This window comes from Osmia lignaria, chromosome 7 (assembly GCF_051020975.1).
Source record: "Osmia lignaria lignaria isolate PbOS001 chromosome 7, iyOsmLign1, whole genome shotgun sequence".
NCBI lineage: Eukaryota > Metazoa > Arthropoda > Insecta > Hymenoptera > Megachilidae > Osmia > Osmia lignaria.
In genome coordinates, this window is record NC_135038.1 from 9180204 (window position 1) to 9195443 (window position 15240).

The window sequence follows — 15240 nt, forward strand, 5'->3', positions numbered from 1 at the left end:
AAATTATGCAATGAAGGGTTAATAAATTTTGAAAAATACAATGTTGCCCGAAACGTGGTTTAAAAATCATAATTTCAACGGTGTTCATCTAAAATTGAAAAAAAGATTAATACCCCTTTGTCCAACATTGATCTATTTGTTTCTCCCAATGGAAAATGAAATTGGTTCGAGGGAAGGAATTCGAGGACGATCGCTTTAAAATGGGGAAATAATTTGTCAGGCCGAGAAGCAATTCCTGACCTTTAGAAACCGTCCAGGAAGGTGGTCATGGTTCGCAAGGTGGAAGGTCGTCGAGAGCTTCGTGGAAAGTCGAGCCGCGAAGCCGTAGAAAATTTAATCCGACCGTCGAAAGCCGGTAATCTTTCTTCTCCGCTCGATTCCCGTCTCGACGCCTTCGTCGCGGCGAACGTTTTCCACGGGAAAACGTTAGGAAAGGTCGACAGCTCGTCGTCATCGAGAATTGCGGAAAATCCAATCGTCTCGACAATTCCCACGGGAAAAAACCGACGGAAGACAAAGGAGGCGGGAAGAAAAGATGGTGGTACAGGAAAGGGAAGATTGGGGGATTGACGTTAGGCCTACAGAAACACTCTCCTCAAAGAGATTCGGACATTGTCAGTTGAAAGAGGCTTTTTATGATGATTGCCAGAAAATAGAACTCGATTTTTCCTCTTCTATTCTTATAATACCTCGTTCAAATTCATTCTTATATTATTTAAAAAATTGGTTTCTTTTGATCTGAAATGAAAGTTCAATTAAAAATAAGAATTTATGAAAATAAATTATTTTCAAATAAGATTTCTTTCTTGCAATACTGTGTAATACTTCTTCTTATATTTGACACTTTTCATTTGAAATGAAAATAACAAATAAGTTCGTTTAAAAATAATAAATTTGAAAAATAAACTATTTCCAAATGAGTCTTATTTTTTACAATACTGTGTATTTTCTATTATTTAAATATCTTCTTATACTTAATACTTTTCAGTTGAAATGAAAATAACAAATAAAATCATTTAAAAATAATAAATTTGAAAAATAAATTATTCCCGAATGAGACTTTTTCTTGAAAATATTTCCTCTGTTTAAGTATTCTTCTCTGGTAGTTGGGATTAGGTGACTCGTTGAGAAGGAGGAAGAGATTTGTTGAAGAACAAGGTGACTCAAGTTGTTATGTACAGTAGGAAAGTCGGTGTCGAGGGACATATAAAGTAGGCAGGGATTGAAAAGCAGGCCAATTCCAGTAGACGGCCATTGTCGTGTAATACGACAGTTTCGACTCGAACTGTTAGCTACAGTCAACGATAGCAACCATGTCGTACTTTACTTTGAACAGATACTGTCATCTCTCGTGAAACTTTAGGGTTACATGCATGTCACTGGTCAAAAGTACGATGCCATTTCCCTAGGAACATGTCAAGTGACATTTTTAAATATCTAATGTAAAGTGCATGGAAATGTTCAATTTCTATTCTACTATCAAATTGTAATGCTACATATTGAAATAGTTATTTTCAAGAATTTTCAAATTCAATTTTCTCTAAAACGAAGCCAAATTCGAACAAATTTGATTCTACATTTTTGGCTCATTCTTTTTCAATAAAATCACTTCCATCGGTATTGAGACATCCTGTAGAGTAATTGAAAAGGAAACCACAGAAACTTGCTTCATACAGCAGTAGCATGCCGAAGGAAATTCTGATAGAGGATCAGCTTTTCCTAGAAGATACCGGTTATCGGAATCGTAAAAGGATCTTTTGATTCTTTGAGCCACCTCTTAGCCACCTTCCTAGATTTGAAAGAATTTCTACAGGAATTTTGATTTTTACAACGCTCGTACGCTTTCGTCCCGAAAATTGATTGCAATACTTATCGATCAGTAGACTATACAAAATATTGGATTTTTAAAGGCTTTTAAAAAATGCAATTTCGAAAGTTCAGAAGATAATCGCGTGAATCGATTAAACTAAGATCCTCTGCGTTTGATTGATCTTTAAACTTGTACAGGAAGCCATTAATGTAATTACAAATGCTATCGTTAATTGCAGCCACTTCAAGGGATAGAAAAATCTGAATATCATTAAATTAATTGATTTCAGATAGGGTAACGTATATATTTTTTAACCCTTTTCCTAAAATAGTAAGAAATATAATATACCCTCGGACGGCGGACCAGGGAGAAAGCCATAATTTTAATTTAATTCTGTACTTTATATTATTTTCATTTTCTAAATTTTGCACTGTTTCTTTAAAAATTATTCTTCCAATACATTTAACTTTAGGTAAAATATAATTATTTTTCGTTCTAATACTTTTTGTACTTATATTTTCTATTATTGGAGTCATTAACTGTATACATTACCCTACTTGATAATTAATTTTGATTAATTTAATATATATCGTAAATTTCTCGACGATCGCGTTTGAAATTTCGTCGAACAACGAAAGAGGTCAATTTTAATCCACAAAAGTGAAGAATGTATTTGCTCGCGTGTATAAAGTAACAGGATCGTTGGCTAGAAGAAAAGTTTCCCTTGTTCCCTTTGGAAACAAAGTTCTTTGGCCGTTCATTTCTTCGGATGTGAGACGTAAGTGTAGAGTTTTGGCAGGGCCACTGAGATCGCCGAGACGGAGAAAATTTCAGTTCGCCAACGTTTTAGATTGCTTCGAGCTCTTTTAGTCTGATCGGCCGTGGGATAGCTTTTTCTTCGACGATGGATCACGGTACAAAGCAGGACGAACGATCCAGTAAAAAGCACTCTTACTGGCCCTCGTGGAACAGCGAAACGGGGCAAGTTTCGTTTGCCGATTAATTGAAATGGAAAATGTTCCTTCGCCGGTCGAATGTTTTATACGAAATCAGGCTAATGTCTGAATTTAGGTTTGTTCGAAAGTTTCTTTGCTCTTTCAAGATAAAGAATCTTTTTCCCTTCTTTTCTACCCTCTTCTTTCTTCTATTTATAGTTTTTCTGTATTGTGTTCCATACAATGGCACTTTCATGGAGGCTTAAATGGCAACGTCAAGTCGAAGATTATAAAATGTAAAATTCATGACAGAAAAGTATCACGAAATTTCACTTGAGGTACACCAATTTAAAGCTTAAAGATTGATAAAAATTAATACATAAAGGTAATTGCAATATTGTTAATACAGAATGGATGGTTTTATGTTGAAAGAAACAATGGGTCAACCAGTTTAGAATCAATATTAGTTTGTTTGCATTAGAAATACTAATGAAATATTTATATAATTTTCTTTGTTGAATGTTTAGCTTTAATTTGATATGCTATAGGTGTTATTTAATAATATTTTTATGTCATGAAATTGCATCAGACTTTCTACGTTTCGAAATCCTTGATTTGATATGCAACAATCTAATAATACAATTATTAATTAATTCAATTATGTACAGCTTTTGAATTCGACCGAAATATCAATGCAATAGTAAATGCTATTTTGCTGGATAATTAATGAATCGATGAACAGCTGATTAAAAATGCTTGGCCTTCCATGCCATTAACCAATATTAAGTCTAGTGAATTTGTAAAATAGTTCAATTGACCCTTTTTTCACAGATTTTATATTTTTATTTTCTATTACATGAAACAACTGTTTCAAATTTATTTACTGGTATTGATTTATGTATCATGTTCGTGACTTTTGTTTCAATTATTTGCCAAAATTTCACTTTGAATTTAAAATATTATCTCACTTTGAAATTTTGTCACATTTCATGTTTTGAAATATTTTTACAGCAAATTGAATACCGAAATCAAGTTCCAATAGCAAAGTACGATATATCCCACGAGTGTATATATTATTTGCAACTTTTCTCATATTTTTTGAATGTGGTATGGAATGTACTCACCAGGAGGTATCGCAGGCATGTGTCAAGGTAAGGTATCTCGCGCCCAGGCCGTAAAATGTCCTGAGAACACCCAAGGAATTCCCTAGGGAGTGACCACCTTCAACCCCGATAAGACTTGCGATTTTGCCTTCTCTATGCGCCTCGATAAGACCTGAGACCACGAAGAAAAATGCCTTCAACTTTCAACTTTTCAATCTTAAATAAAACAATACTAATTACACTACGGTATACCATAAATTAATGAACCATTAGAGGGTCGGAAAGTTTAAATTTTCAATGGAGAATTCAATCCTCAAAGCGCGGACCACGGAGAGAGCCCCAATTTTAACTCAATTTCGTATTTCACGTTATTTCCATTTCCTCTTTACCTTTCTCATCATGTACCATTGTGATTCATGTCCCAAGGGTACAAAGTAAAGGGATTTTATCATTTGTTTTCTCAAACATAGAAAATTCGGGTTACAGGAGAGGGTTAACCGTCGTTTCCTGCACGAATCACCCTTTCCTTCGACGACCTCGATTCGGTTTCCCACTTGGCGGAGTTTCTCGAGCTTATGAAAATGGCTGACAGCTTTCTGGAGCGGGTTACTAGTCGTGAGAAGTTTTACAACAAGCCGTTTGCTATACTTTCCACTGCTCTTGCTCGACTCCTCTAGGTCGCCGCACTTACTCCCATGTATTTCCTCTCATTTTTCTGCAACGACGTGTGGATAACGCGATCTTTGCTTCACGTTTCTTGCATCTCGAGTATGTGTTGAAATTCGAGACGTATGTTTGTACATGATTATCCATATCCCCTGCCTTTTTGTAAGTAAAAGAAGAATCATTTTGAGATCATCGACCCTTGTACCTTTGTCGCAATTTTATTTTATCAATGAGGGAGAGCTTTCTAAATATATATGATATAAATTTGCATTGTCTCTTTTAATGCAAACTTTCATATTTGAAAATGTTTTGAAAAATCGTTCGTTCTATTTAATTTCATGTTTCTTTTGCATCGAGAAAGTCGAGCTCATAGAGAATTCATGTAAGCGCATACAGAGGGTGAAAAAACAAGTGAAAAGTCCTTTTTCTCCTGACTTCCTTTCGCGACCTCGATTCGGTTCCCTAGTTGCCAGAGTTTCTTGAGCTTATGAAAATGGCTGACAGTCCTGCGACACGGGTTACTTGTCGCCAAAACTTTTACAACTTTCCGTACCGGTTATAGACTCCTTCGTTTCAGTTTCCACCCTTGTCTCTCTCTCGCTTTTTCCATTGGAAAATTGTCCAACTTTTGTTGCTGGAATAATCTCGTGTTTGTGAAAATCCAGAGTCGGATTAACACTTCCTCTATTGCTATTTCTAGAAAGAACCTTTTTAAAAAAAAAATTTTAACACTGAATATTAATTATTTTCACAAAGTTTTAATATAACTCCTTTGGGTTCTCTTATTTAAATATAGTAAATTATTAATAATTTATTATTCTTGAATGAAAAGCAAAGGTAAAAGGTTGACTTGTTCTCCTTTTTTTTTTTTTTTGAAAAATTGAAGACAATGGAAATTATTAATTTTATGGAACAGTGAACACGAGCGGGGATTAACAAATCAGATTCTACAAGTTTTAAACGTCCTTCTATTCGTTCCGCTGGTAATTAGATTGCTAGGATCGCGTACCAACTGCGAGTAACAATGGATGCAACAGGAATGGCAGAACCTGGCAGGAAGTTTGCTCTCCAGGAAACTCGAGAGGACAAAGGAGACTAGTATTAATTGCTCGATTTCTCTGAAGCAGTATCATTCAAGAGAAAAGTAATTATTGGTTCGAACTTGGGAACACCGTTTCACGCTGTCATATTCTTTACCGACCACCGAGAAAAATGTTTACTTATCAACCAACTATTTAATCGATAAAATTGCCTTTATGCAAATCTTCCAATATCTGTATGTATTTTAATTACCTTCCATTAACTTGACGTAATTAACTTGGAATTATTCGAATCGCTTACAGACTCTGTCTAATAAAATTATATGGTAATGGATATTTTTGTAATTTGGTAATAGCAAATTTTTCTAAATTAATTCATTCAATTAGAAATTTAGGAATTAGAATTTTTCAGATGGAAATTTGGCAATTGCAAATTTTTCTAAAATAATTAATTCAATTAGAAATTTAAGAATTAGAAACTTCTCAAATGGAAATTTGGTAATTACAAATTTTTCTAAATTAATTAATTTAATTGGAAAATTAGGAATTAGAAACATCTCAGATGGAAATTTGGCAATTGTAAATTTTTCTAAATTAATTTTCGGTCTTTATATTTAATTAGAAACTTATCAGATGGAAATTTGGCAATTGCAATTTTTTCTAAATTATTTTTTAGAATAATATTATACTCTCTCCTCAACTTTAATTCTAAAGAAATTCTTGCGACAAGTTTTATTAATAACTTTTCAGAGGTTGCGATATTGCATTCTGTAAAAGAAGGAACAACAATAGGGCTTCATTTCACGATGCAATTTCTGCTTTTGTGAAATTCAGGATTATAAATCGTAGACCATACTGTTTTGAAATCCGTGGTAATGCGTTGTTCTTTCTCAGAACGTAAGTCTTTGTCCTTTTTCTGTTTCTCGGTACCATCGAGCTACATTTTTTATTTCTATAGCAAACCATAGGGAACCGTGTCTGATAAATATTGCCTCGACCATTACATGTATCTTGATCCTCCGTGTTACGATCTTCTTCACGATGTTTCTTACTTCTTATTCTTGTTAGAACGTTTTCATCTGTATTTTATATTTTCACTTGAGACTACACAGTTTCAATTCAACCAATCGGAAATGTTTTAAGATCTCACTTTCTTTCTTATTATTTTTTTAAACAATTATTAAAAGATTGATCTATCTTTTAATTTTAAACTGACTGACATTAACAAATTTTCTAATAGATATTTTTGAAATGAAGATTTACAAATCAGTGTAAAATAATTTTTAAATTATTTTTGAAACGAAATTCTCTGGATTACCTATTTTTGCATTGATCGTAATTAATAAACGATAGTGGTTTCGCACGATGTAACTCACCTTTGACGGAGGTAACCAAAGTTAAATGTTGAGCATTCATCTCGGCGAGTCGGCGGATCACGTCGATCTGTTCCAAGGAAAGTTGAACAGCATTCAACTGTGCTGCACCGCATGGAACGTAGGCAGACCAGAACTGTAAGAAAATAAAGCAAACATTAGAAACGCTTTACTTCCCTGTTTGCTCGAAGAATCGATGGAAAATCTATGAAGTCTGAAACAACGACGAAATAAACTTTTGCAAAAGAGTTACAAGAAAAGTTCTACAATTCAGAAAGTAAAAAGAATCTAAATCTTGCAGAGATGCACTTTGAAGAAAATTTGGATTAAATGAATAAACAATGAAATTTAATTATCCAGAATCATTATCCAGACAGTGTGTTATCAATATTCATCACACATAATGAGTTTCCGGCTGTTAATCATTGATTGTAGAGTGATAATTAGCTTATAATCATAACACTTGAGACCACTTAGTAGTGGACGATAGACAGTTAATTAACACTCGAGCTCAACAACATATTTCGTGCTTGAAAAATCATTCCCAACCGGTAATTAATCAGTTCATCGTATAACATTGATTGCCTTTCAATGACAACCTTTCGATGTTAAAACATTTGGAAAATTAATATTTCCAGCATCTTTAGAGGGTAATCAGGCTGTCTGATATCTTTCAACAAATTTGTGTAGTAATTAATTAGACCGTTGAACAACATCGATTGCCCTGTCAATATCTCTTTGACGTCAAAGTAATTAAAGAACAGTAGTTGGGTAATGAAAAATATTTACTAGAATTAATTAAAATTACAGCATAATAAATAAATTTCTACTCAAATTTTCCTGATAAAGATATGAAGAAATACTTCTTTAAAATTAATTATAATATTGGTTTTCTTCAGAACTAATTAAAACTCCATTAACTAATTAAATTTATATAATAACAAGAAAATCCTTTAAACGAATGAAGATTTTTCTCAGAGATAATTTCACATGAAAATAAAATGAAAGGGTTTGGAATAATGAGGAAAGTGTTTCATCTCTGAATTTCATCCTGTTCCTCTTTTAGAAGCAACGTTACCAGTTACTCGGCGGTCTGATTACCGTAGAGTTTCTGCACCGGCGTAAATATTGAATTTCGACCCCTGCCTAACCCGATTGACATCCCGGATTCTCACGGTGCAGCTGCCGTGATATTAACGTTATTATACTAATCGCGTGTCGATACCATAGGCAGTAGAAAATACAGTGGCAGAGAGCCACGGAAAGGGTTGCCAGGATATCCCCCCCCACAATATGCATCGCTTTTTTAAACAAAGGGAACGGATTAAAAGCGATGCATACCGCAGCTCACGCGGTTGCTCTTTTATTAATTTCATCCGCTTCGCGTATTTTAGGTAGGCATTTTTTAATTTCCGCATAACTTAACTTTTTACTACCGTGTATGGTAGGAAAAAAGCTTTATCATTTATTTATATATTTTTAATTCAGGGAATAAAATCTTTTGTGAGTTGAATTTCAATTACGAATTTTGATTTGATTATTTACAATTGTTTCATTTATCATGGAGAGTTTTTATTTTTCTTCATTTTAATTTTTTAAGTAATGGTAAGAGGTCGATGGATAATTAAAAATAATTAAAATTAATGATAAGACAGGGAAGTATCGTAACTTATGCGAGTTCAATAATTCAAATCGGCCTCGGAGAATTTATTTTAATCTACCAGATTTTAATGAGAGACCTTTATCTCGAGTGTCTGGAGACACAGTGCTCGTTTCAAACTTTCCCGGTTATTAATTATACTATTATAAATTTAACGAACTGTCGGCTGTTCCTTTGAACTTTTTGGTTTCCAACTACTGGAACGGGTAAAGAAAAATTAGCTTTCTATTTGAAATAGAAAAAAAAAGAACGGAATGGATTAAGTGCGACGGGAAACATTTCATGGTTGACTTTTCATGCCACTCGCTGTGACCAGTGAAAATAATCGAGTTGTTCGCGTGTTGCTGAAACTTTTACAGTAAATTGGGTATTTTCCCAACTATAAAATGACAGGACCCGGCTGAAAGGCCGTCGCGTTCGAAATTCCTACAACGAAATTCTCTGTGTACCTTATATCAGGAATAATTAAAAACACGAAAATAACATTTTACCAATACGTCGAATAGAAAATGTCTGTTAAAAATGGTATTAAATGTGAAATAATTTAAGAAATTATACACCAGTGAAATTTCTTAAATTACTTCAAAACCATTCATTTTCTTATAATTAACCCATTTGCTACCACGATCCCCAAATGGGGATTTGAATATACATATATCTTTTTTTATCACTTGCAATAGGATTATATTAAATAAAATGTTAAATAAAAATATCAAAAATAAAAATTTGGCAGTTAATGGGTTAATGTGTTCATATTACAATCAAAAAGGATTTGATTTCCAAAGGGTTAACGTATACTGTTATCGATTATACTTTTTCTAAAAAAATAGAAATTATAATATAATACGTTTCTTATAAAAAATCTTATACAAAATTAAATTAAAACTGTAGCTTTCACCATGGTCCGCCGTTTTGGGGTGGGCTCTCTCCATGGTCCGCCGTGCGAGGGAAGAAACGCCTTGTATTATATCTCTCATTTTTATAAGAAAAGGATCAATCATAGTCATCAGGTCTCAAAAACTGTACACGTTACTCTATTCTGTTTGCCAGAATAAATGATAGTCTTCTTTATTCCAGCGAAACAATGTTATTCTCCGACAAAAGAGCAGCGTAGAATGTTGTCTTTGAATAATCGCGAAATTTCGTTTAGCAACAGAGGAAAACGTGAAATTGATCAGTCTGACGTCGTCGGGTGATCAAGTTAGTGTCGTGTCCAACGAAGCGAACCTGAAGTTTCTATCTTCCTGACACCTAGCACATAAAGTAGTAGCAGACGCTGGTGAACGTACACACGCAGTGAAAATTGCAGTTAATAAGCGGACGAGAGATAAAGCCGTCCGACTGGAAAGAGACGTGCGTTCTTCCAGAAGAAATGCTGATAATACCGGCGCAGAGTATTTATTCAAAACACACACAGTTACTTATTACAGTGTATGCTTTCCACAATGAAAAAGAAAAGAAAAAGGGAACAGAATACAATTGGGTCAGTAATTTCAAGGAAAAACTATCTGAACGTGCAATAACCCTTTTCAACTTGATGGTAGTTGGTTAGTAAACGTGTTAATGTAATTATCAAATCAAATTCTCTAATTATACTATTCATATTTTTTTTTAATTTTGTGAAATTAAAAGCAGGAAACATTCAAAGTGTTAATACAATAGGATAGCCCTTGAATAGCAGAGAATTTGTATTCCATGAAAAATTTCCAGGAAAAATAGTGTTGTACATTTGCTCTTTACAGTTTAATCCGACCTTTCGGTCGTCCATTCTTTTTCAACGAAATCTAACGAAATAAAAAAGTCCCTTTGAAGGCGAACAGCTATTACAAAGAGTGTTATTTACACCGTGGCGAAATCTATTATACGAAACAGGCCACGAAAGACGATGTACGACTATAAAGGCGCGTTTACACACTTTTCTGGATTCTCCTTTTCGTTGTTTCTTCCGCCACGTAACTTCACAAGAAAATAACTTTCTTGTCTGAGATACTAGCTGGTTTTACACGGTACACTAGCGATCAAATCAAGCTTTCCTAGGGAAAACGATGATATAGGAGAAACGAAAATTCACAGAATCTTAATTTTGATAATATTAATATTAAAAGTAATTTAGTAAAAGAAATAATACAGTTTTTAGTTATTAAATATCATAAAATTAATTCTAAATAGTATTTAGAATTTAAAAGAAATTAGAAATTAGAATTTTTTAAAATTAGAAATTAGAATGAAACAAAATTAGAAATTAGAATTTTAAAAAATTAGAATTAATTCTAAATAGTAATTAGAATGATTTTTTCTGCAAAATTTACTCAGCTCAGTCGAAAAGTTTCTTTTTTTTTATAGATCAATAGGAAAACAGAAAGTTAGTTCATTGAGACTCGATCGTGTGCAACGAGAAAAATCTTGTTGTTTCCCCGATGGACGCAGATTCCCTGCAGATCCAGTTTGGTAAACAGGATAATTTTCGCGAGCAATTTATCAAGGGATTCGAGAGTTTTTCTATTTTTATCGTCCAAGAGACTTTGCCGGATCACTGGGAACTTTTATCGACATCCAATTTCGAGCTTTTTGATTTTTCTTCAAGCTCTGTTGGATGTCGACGAAAGCAAACTGATAGGATGTAGGTTGCTCGTTTTAAAGCTTCTTAAAATTCTTTTGAAGAAATTAGCAAGTGAACGATCCTTTAGTTCCTTCATTTTGTAGATTAAAGGTTGTTGTTTTGATACAGGTGTCTTTAAATTAGCATAATTCCCGTGCACTACAGCATCAACGAATGCTGTATCTTATTTTTTACAAAGTATCTTATTTTTTAATATAAGTCCTATTACCATTTTAATATAAATCCATAAGGTTAAAGAAATTCTTAATATATATCCCATATTAAAAGAACACACATAAATGTTCAACTATCAAAGAGCAAAAATTCTGCAATTACAGAGTAAGTTCAAAATCGCTTAATTAATATATTAAAAAGGAAAGAGGAAAATCTTGTAACGTGTAATCAAAATCAAAGGAGCGTAATCTAAGCGTGGTTAATGTAGATTGGACAGAGCAGTGGTATTACTCTAAATCGGCATGAAAAGGTCAATTTCGGCTGGCAAAGCCTCGGTCGTCTAAAGTGCGAGTGTTTCCAAGCCCGATGGTTTCAGGACCCCGTTTACATTCGAATTGGCTTCAGCTGCTCTAATGCGGTTCCGGGACACTTGGAGCAATTCGAAGCCACGAGAGCAAGATGAATCTTGCTATAATCCGTCCACACGCACAGATTAATCATCTCAAAGGAAATAATAATTAATTTCATCGGATTCCTACTACTTTCAGATAGTAAAATAATATTCATATTGCAATAAGATTTTCTTTATTCAGAGAAGAAAAATTTTAACTTGAAATAAATCCAATTATCTGAATCAGGAAAACGAAATGCAATCACTCCGGAAGAAAGTCATTTTCTACCTGGCCCTTTGTTCTCGTTTATCGTCTCTTAAACAGGATACCGCGTTCGTTTTTCACGGGAAGCATTCCTCGGGAACGATGCAATTTCCCGTATTCCTGCGGCACTGTCGCCGGCCCCCTAGAACTTTTCTTTCCCCGTGATCTGCATCGAAACAGCCCCGAAACGGCATCGAAAGTGCATTAACACGCGAACGAAATCTGCATGGGCAAAGTTTGCCGCGCGCCGCTCGCTACTTATGCATAGATAAAAGCTACCTCGCCGAGGAAAATGGGAAAAGGGGACGAATAGACTGGATGAAAACTCCTTTCCATCCCTCCCCTGAAACATCTTCGCGAAATGGAAGGAAAACGTAAAGAAGTTTGGATACAGATTCGTTGGGGAACGAACGGGTCATTTGGGATTCTCCGTTCTTTCTTACATACCTGAGAAAAATGGCGATATACAGAAGAAGGCCCCACATTTACAAAAAATATACAATGATAAAGTTAAGTGTATAATTTTAAAGCGAAAGAAAATAATATGTATATATAAAATTAAATTAGAATCGTGGCTCTCTCCATGGTCCGCCGCGCCGTTTCGGGAATCTCTCCATGGTCCGCCGTCCGATAGTTTTTAATTTTTTAGTAAACTCTACCCTATTTCTCTATATTTATAATTAAAAATCATATTATTTTACTTCTTAATTACTTTTAATATTAATATCAATTTTAATATAAATTTAATATTAATAATTTTAATAATAGTATCATTAAAATTAAGAACCCTGTTTCTTCTATATCGCCATTTTTCCTATGGAAGCCTGATTCGATCCCGTACTCATTACGATGGAAAAAAGAAAGCCATACACAATAGCAAACGCACCGCAAGGGTACAGATAGAATGATCCTTCAGTAAACCAGTTGGGATCGAATTTTCCCTGGAAGCCGTAAAACTAGCTTCTCCCCTAATTTCTGTTGCACTCTCGAGGGGGTGAGAACAAATCCATACTTGTTTCCTACCCCTCAAACGTCCCTTTTATTTTTCTACCATCTTCCTTCCACCTTTCGATTAACTTCCTACACAGCTCTCCACAGGAATTCATGATACTCCATGGTAGATCACTGGGTAAATACTGGGATCGTAAATCGATCCCTTTGAAAGCATGAATTTTCGGTCAGTGAAACAGCTCTGGCGATTTTCGGTATCAAACTCACGTACGGAGCGTTTGGATTATTCATGGAATAATGGAAGTCGTGGAAAATTGAAAGTAAAAGAAATTTTCTTCATTTATCAAGATGGATACTCTGTAGGTTTAGAATTGCAATTTCAATTCGTTTTCTGTCCGGAGTTTTACGAAGTTTTTTACCTACAGAAAATTCCCGTCGTTGACCGGTTAATACGGTAAGGATTCATTTTCAAGTAGCGGCGATCGATTTATCGGCGTGAAAGTGATTCCTTCGGGAAACCTTAGAGACGTCGTTTCCATGCGAAAGTACTCAATTGGATTATCGGATGACTTGGCTTTAGACCTTTTCCTACACTTGCCTTCCGCGTGTTTCACCCTTAATGCTATTGCTTTTACTTAATTGTTCCGCGTGAAAGACCGGCATTAAAGGGGATTAAACATTTCTATCACGCGGTTTATCGCGTTTCATTGTGTACTAGGTCAATCGTCACCCGGACTAATTAATCTAAAGTTAAAATTAAAAAATTAGAAAATGTTTCAATTTATTTTTATTTCGAAACTCTAACAAGGAAGTATTTAATTATAATTATTATAGTGTTAAAAATAATTAAATTACTACAAATTTCAATTTTGAAGGGGGTGTTAATTAATAATAATAATCATTCTCTTATAAATCTAAAATATAATTTCAATCTCCATATTTTCTCATTTTATCAAAACTTCCTTAGAATATCAAAAGGAGAAAAAATATATTCCTTCGTAAGGAAAGTTAAATCGGTTTCACGCTTCATTCACGAAGACTTTACGAGTCTAATCGAATCGCTTTCGTTAAGTTCGTTAACGAGGCTCATCACAAAAGAAGCTTCCAGGTCATTGATCGGAACCGATGAAATCGGCAAACAACGAAAGTTAGAGCATCGTTCAAAAACACTCGTAATTACGACTACCTTAGTCATAAATACTTCCTCGAAAGTTCAGCAGTATTCTTTATAATCCTCCATAGAGAACTTTTTCGATAGAGAATAAGTTTGATAATAGCGAAGCAAATGAAAAATATAATGATCGAAATTTTTTATTCTTTTCTATCGAACCTGTTTGGCGAGAAAGTAGTTCGATAGTAAAGCATTCCGACCGATTAGTTACAATGGTCGAGAGGCCACGTACTCATTACGTATTCGAGGCTGGGTCGTGGTGCATTCGAAACTTGGACGAGTTTGCACTATTTGAACTTGGAAGGTGGCTTGGATAACGACTCTGCCAGTGTCAATGGGCCGGGAAGGCTGAAGGGAAACTTTAGACTTTGATTATCGACACGATAATTGCCTTGGCTTAGTTACCTCGCGTGCTTACTCTTCCATTCAACGTTTATATTACATTCGGTCAACTTTATTCCGTTTTCTTCCATTTCGTTATTATGGAACGATAGAAATTAATGTTTTAGATATTTGAGGGGGTGAGATTTTCTTGGGGGGTGAACCAGCTCCATGAAATTAGAAAATCTAAAAATTTTAGAATGTCCGAATTTTAGAATATTACAATTCTGGAGCATTAGAATTTTGAAGTATTAGAATTTAGAAAAATTAGAATTCTGGAGCATTAAAATTCTGGGACATTAGAATTCTGAAACATTAGATTTCTGGAGCATTAGAATTCTAGAGCATTAGAATTCTGAAAAATTAGAATTCTAGGGCATTAGAATTTTGAGGTATTAGAATTCTGGAATATTAAAATTTTGAAGTATTAAAACGTAGGAAAATTAGAATTCTGGGCCACTAGAATTTTGAAACATTAAATTTCTGGAGCATTAGAATTCTGGAATATTAAAATTTGGGGATATTAGAATTCTGGAATATAAGAATATTAAAATTTTAGAGCATTAGAACATTAGAATATTAGAATATGAGAATTTCAAAATTTTTCAATTTTAGTATTTAAAAATTTTTAAACTGTCTAGGGGCCAGCGTATATTTTTGGGGAATCCACTCTGATCCCCACTTAATTATATCAATATCCTCGGGCACTAACAAGTTTTGA

The 15240-nt window shown here is 34.1% G+C and overlaps 1 protein-coding gene and 1 long non-coding RNA gene across 9 annotated transcripts in view; one reads left to right on the forward strand and one right to left on the reverse strand.

Moving 5' to 3' along the window:
• Nucleotides 1–15240, forward strand: part of LOC117604538 (uncharacterized) — a 139009-nt gene that overhangs the window by 38353 nt on the left and 85416 nt on the right. The gene's annotated exons all lie outside the window — the stretch shown is intronic.
• LOC117604536 (dipeptidase 1) overlaps nt 1–15240 on the reverse strand; it is a 131048-nt gene that overhangs the window by 18052 nt on the left and 97756 nt on the right. For all 4 annotated transcript variants that reach the window (XM_034324720.2, XM_034324723.2, XM_034324722.2 and 1 more), the window contains 2 exons: nt 6931–7063; nt 3870–4020 (listed from right to left, as the gene is read on the reverse strand). In XM_034324720.2, coding sequence (XP_034180611.1) covers nt 3870–4020; nt 6931–7063 — 284 coding nt within the window. The remainder of the gene's footprint in view (nt 1–3869; nt 4021–6930; nt 7064–15240) is intronic.